General features: G+C 36.2%; 1 protein-coding gene across 1 annotated transcript; it reads left to right on the top strand.

Moving 5' to 3' along the window:
- Positions 1–685: 685 nt before the first annotated feature.
- Positions 686–4,708, top strand: LOC134865874 (phospholipid hydroperoxide glutathione peroxidase-like). Its single transcript, XM_063885676.1, has 7 exons — positions 686–815; positions 2,231–2,325; positions 2,487–2,631; positions 2,726–2,877; positions 3,628–3,652; positions 3,744–3,803; positions 4,186–4,708. Exons 1-7 carry the CDS (start codon positions 750–752, stop codon positions 4,216–4,218), a joined length of 576 nt encoding a protein of 191 aa, XP_063741746.1. The 5' UTR covers positions 686–749; the 3' UTR covers positions 4,219–4,708.
- Positions 4,709–5,916: the final 1,208 nt, after the last annotated feature.

Below are 5,916 nucleotides of genomic sequence, written 5' to 3'. Positions count from 1 at the left end.
AGATAAATATGAGTTTGTATATGCCTGCTTTTTGTTGCAGTCCAATGATTCAAGGAAACTGACGCTTCCCCAATGCAGAAACATGTTAAGCCATGAATGTGTTATAATTCCAAAGTGATCCTATGACGTTGTTCCTCCTCAGTGAGCAGTTATCACCATCATCGCACTTGAAGAAGAACATCTGTCTTGTGACCTTTCAATGGCCTTCTGCTTAAAGCTCTAAAAACAAAGATATACAGAGTTGGTAACTAGCTGATGAGTTTAGTAAATAATTGTGCAGTTAAAGAGCTTGTTACATTCTTACGTTCCTCAGCTAGAAAAAAACACAACTCCATAGGTTGCTTCGTCTGCTGGATGTTTGAATAAAAGGTATTCAATTCAACTTAAAGCTGATACAGCAACATTGCATCACAACTTCTGCTTTGCCCAAGAAGCTTAAAAAAATGAATGTAGGGTAAGGATTCACATCAAACCTGTGCATAAAAGAAAATAAATAACCATCTTCCAAGAGAACAAACAACATATTCCTTCAACACAAGTCAAAGCTCTCATACATTTTTCTCAGTATATAGCATTATGTATTTACAGCAGTCTCTGTACATCCATGCCAGAGAGTTATTATTAATGTTTGAACTAAATAAATGAATAGTGATTGTTTTTAGCAGTAAATGAGGTGATGCAGGTCGGTGCGCAGTGATGTCACTAGGTGGGCGGTGCTAACAGATCACGTGACAAAGGTCGCAGCCGAAATGTGGCTGTACAGATCTACACTGTTGTTAGGTCTGTTAGGAAGCAGAGGAGTAGTGAGAACCATGGTAAGTGTATAGATCTAAAAAAAAAAAAAAATGTCTATCTCTGTTCCTGATGTGTTTTAAAAAAAGATGTATGTGTCCGCTCCTGCTTGTACGCTGAACAAAATGTAGGTCAGACTTCTCTTTTCTATTTTTAAATGTGGTGTAACGTTAAAATGGTTCCGGTATTGACGCAGCCACTAAAGCTAGGGTCGTGCTGAAGCCTGAGGCTAATGTTTTGAAGTGACATTTACAGTAGGGTTTAAATAACGGTTTACTCCTACAGCTACACTGAGCTGCTGAATCAGGCAAATAACCTCACATTTCTCGGTTTTTCTGTTATGAAAGCGTGACTGTTATCAGCTAGCCGGTTGCTGCCAAGCATTAGAGTGTTAGCGTAAAAGGATAACGATGCTGTTGAAGTTGCCAATAATCCGTTGAAACAGTCTCGTTTGACGTTACTTTATCTGATCAGGAGAAGCTGTATGTGTTATACTTTCATTCCCTTGATTTTAACAATGCTGTAAAAGCATAATGGCCAATTAAATAACATTCAGTGGTGTAAAGTAACTAAGTAGATTTATCCAAGTACAATTTTGAGGGACTTCATTGAATTATACTCGAGTATTTCCATATTATGTTACCTTGTACTTCTACTCCACTACAATTCAGAGGTAAATCGTATACTTTTACTCCAATACATTTATTTAATACATTTATTTACTTTGCAGATTTGGATTAATGAAATAAAAAGACTTAAGTTACACTTGGAGTAAGTTCACAAGCTGCACTGCAGTATACCAAATAACTAAAACTAGCTGCACCTTTACCAGCTTTGATAACACTTTAATTCATCAACATTTATAATCAAAACATGATATACAGCATATTATTCTGAAATGGTCCAATCTGCATAATGAGTACTTCTACTTTTGGTACATGAAATCAATTTTAATGCTTATACTTTTGTGCTTTTACTTGTGTAACATTTTGTTTACAGAACCTCTGCTTCTAACAGAGTATTCCTACACTCTGGTACTTCTACTTTTACTAAAGTACTTTTTTCACCTCTAATAACATTACTAGATCCTTAGTATTTGTAATATGCTATGTTATACTCTTGAATAAGACAAATATGGGTGTAGGTCATAGTTATGTGGGTGAATCAGTTCCATGAACAAGTTCAAGGATTGGGACATCAAATGTGTCACAATGCGCCAAAGTCCAACTTCCTTGCCTTGTTCTTGTCTTGACTTGCATTTGCTTGACTGGCTTTTCTCAAAACCTGGGAGTCATCTTGTTCAGTTCTTAGGCCTGAACCTGGTTTTGCCCTTTGGTTTACTTTAGTGGACTTTAGCCCTTAACAACCCTACTATAAGTTGTCTTGCTTAATCATACACTATCACCTTATATAATCTCCATTGTTCTCCTCTATGCAGTGCGCTCAGGTGGGAGACTGGCAGACTGCCAAGACCATCTATGAATTCTCTGCCAAGGATATTGATGGCAATGAGGAGTCTCTTGAGAAATACAGGTGAAATAAATACATAATTTCATGTGTCCTTGTGGTTTAATAAAGAATTAAAGTACAGCAGTATGGAGTGGAACATTTCTTGTAATGAACAAAATAGCAGTGTTTGCAGAACATTTCTCACAGTTCAAACCTTATGTTATTTTCTGTTTTTCTGATGTCAGAGGGTACGTCTGCATCATTGTAAATGTTGCCTCTAAATGAGGAAAGACCAAGGTAAACTACACTCAGCTAGCTGCAATGCACGTCAGCTACGCTGAGCAAGGTTTGCGCATCATGGGCTTCCCATGCAACCAGTTTGGAGGACAGGTAATAAGAATAAACCTTTGACAAAAGAGTTTCATATTTCTATTTATAACAAATAAAACAAAATTAACTAATATTTTTTTTTTGTTAAATCCAGGAGCCAGGTACTGAGGCAGAGATTAAAGAGTTTGCCAAAGGTTACAATGCCGAGTTTGACCTCTTCAGTAAGATTGAAGTGAATGGAGACAACGCTCACCCTCTTTGGAAGTGGATGAAGGCACAGCCAAAAGGCAAGGGAACCCTGGGGAAGTGAGTTATTGTCTTATTTTTTCTGTTTGCTTTACAGAAATACAAACATTCATTAAAAAGACCCATAAGTGTAAAATAAGTACATTCAGAAAACTGAGGCCACATGTTATCTCTAAAAGTTGGAGATGTATGGAGATACAAATGACATTTAGATACATTTGATATAATTTGTAATTGTTTCATTGTAAGTTATTCTCTTTTCCCATTAACCCTGTTAAGGAAACACTGTCATACACATACTAATCAGCTTCTAGTTCTTAATTGCACAACTCTCCTCCTCTTTGTTTCTCATTTGCTCAGGTTTAGGGTTGTTTTTCATAGCATCAAAGAGATTGTTCTATCATGATCATCTCATTAAATAAACTAACTGAGTTAGTATTCAAATGTGAATTTAAGTACTCACTCATTTGTGTTGTAAATACAGTACAATTATAACTTATATTCTATCAATGTAGGCTTAAATAGTGTAGGCCTAAAACTACAAGCACCTGCTTGATGACTGAGCATGAATCAGTGCATTTCACCATATACTGTGAAAATACATATAACTGTCATATACTGAGCATATAAATGGTATGAACGGCAGCAAAGTAGATCATGCTGAAGAAGTTATCTGAATTAAATGAAGAACTATCCTCCCTTGAAACCGGTCACTCTTTTAATCGGTATTAAGGAATTTGATTTAGGAATAGCTCCATTGGGGCGGAAACAGCAGGTTGTGGTGTAACAGTTTTTTCTCTCTTTTCACAGTAACATTAAATGGAATTTCACAAAGGTAATTTGTTAATGTAGTTGGCACTATTTTCTTTTTTAAGATGCATCTCCTCTTTTCTGTATTCATCCTTTGATGTTTTTTTCCTTAACAGTTTCTGATAAACAGAGAAGGACAAGTGGTGAAGAGATACGGGCCAACAGATGATCCCAGCGTAAGTGGCAGTTACCGTTTTTCAAAATATTTGTATTTTAATGTAGTTTAACATGTTGCCCAAGGAACCTTATAAACTCTTTAAAAATATATATAGAATTGAAGGTGGTAAAATGTCTTGTTTTTTAATGGTAGGACTTGAATACATTTATTTTTAGCTGCATGAGAAATATCCAAATAACACACAGTTTAATCTTATGTGAAGTGTAACAGTGGGCCACTGGAACATTATCTTACATATTCTGATTGAATTGACTTTGTAAAAAGGATTGAAAAGGGGAATGTTGTTTAGTATTGAAGTAAACAATGCACATATTTCCATAGGGGCCTTCCCCATTTGCCCTCTTAATTATAATAAAGATTCTACTTATTTCTCTTTGCAGTCAGTGGAGAAGGACCTGCCATCGTACCTGTAATACTACTGTCTCCTTTTTGTTGTTTGTTTGTTTGACTGTGGACCTCTCCCATGGACTTCAGGGTATTGGTGTGTGTGTGTGTGTCTGGACCAGTGACGGCCTGTCTGTAAACCCATCATTGGGAAGGGCAGGCCTGATGATCAAAAGCGTGCAACTAACCCCCAGAACACACCCACACCAGACCAAGAGGACCATATGAAAGGACATTCACTAGCTTTACAAAGTAGAGACCCTTCACATCTTCATATTCAGCAATTCCTTTTTCCATTACAAACATCACATAGTCCTTCATCAATGTTAAGTGACAAGTTTGCCTGTGTGTCAATGTTAGTTTCATTTCAGGACAACAGATGCCATTTATAGTGTTTTTACACAAATCTCTGGAAAGCTACTGATATTATTTGCACTTAACTAGCCGAATTGGCCCATTATTGTATCTGTAACTCGTGACTCATAATGTGATGGTGGAAAATAAATACTGTCCAGGGAATTCATTTTTTTTTATGTAAATTGACAAATGAATGCTCACCTGCTCACCTACTGGCTTTGTCAATGGTATGTTTATTTTACCTTTCTAATATATTTAAAAAACAATGGCTAGATTTTACATTGCAGAATGTAAACCACTTTAAGATTAGTATTGTAGTGGTGCTTGTGGAAATAACTGAATAGCTTTCATCTCATGTGACCCAGTGACTCCAAATCAATGCAGCATCGTATTACTACAATGGAAAAGTAGATTTGAATTTTAGTACACTTTCTATTTCATGTGAATATCCTAATTTATAAATTTGCATTGTTTTTTAATCCAATCCAATTCGATAAAAAATTGGTTCTACACTGGCCAGTCAGGTCCCATCTCTTTTTATTGAAACTTTTTTTAATGCTTCATTGAAGTTAAATTTGTTCAGTCATGTGACCCAGTGACTACATCAATGCAGCATTGTATAACTACACTGGATAAGTAGGACACATCTCTTTTGATTGGATTTGTGATTCCTCCATTTGAATATCTTTTTGAAAAAATCTGCAGGCTTTAATTGAAAGGTCTCCATTTTTTTTATTAGCTTCAATAACATTCAAGGTTTCAAGGTTTTATTGGTCATATGCACAGCATATACAACGTATATGTTGGCAATGAAAATCTTATGTCGCGTGCTCCTCCAACAACTCAACATACATGGTGCAGATAAGATAAATAAAATAGTGCAAAAAGAGAGAAGAATATTTACAATAACAACAATAAAGATTTGAGGATGTGAAATATATACATATGTGGAATACATTGAAAGTATTTAAACACTTTACACTGTTGAATGAGGAGGTATGGGCAGATGCATATATTATGTATAGCAGATGTATATGGCAGATATGTACAATATATAGATATGTGTACTATAAACAGATATGTATGGCAGATGTGTATAATATATATATATATATATATGTATGTGTGTACTATAAAAAGATGTGAGTAGACATTCACACAGCTCAGGAGTTCAGCAGTCTTATAGCCTGTGGTATAAAACTGTCTCTGAGTCTGGTAGTCTTGGTCCGGATGCTGCAGGTACCGTCTGCCAGATGGCAGCAGACAGAACAGATTGTTGCTGGGGTGATTGGGGTCCTTTAATATCCTACCGGCCTTCTTCCTACACCGCTGGGTGTAGAGGTCCTCCATGGATGGCAGCTCCGTCCTGG

This window comes from Eleginops maclovinus, chromosome 6 (genome assembly GCF_036324505.1).
Source record: "Eleginops maclovinus isolate JMC-PN-2008 ecotype Puerto Natales chromosome 6, JC_Emac_rtc_rv5, whole genome shotgun sequence".
Lineage (NCBI taxonomy): Eukaryota > Metazoa > Chordata > Actinopteri > Perciformes > Eleginopidae > Eleginops > Eleginops maclovinus.
This window is presented reverse-complemented; position numbering and strand designations above follow the sequence as displayed.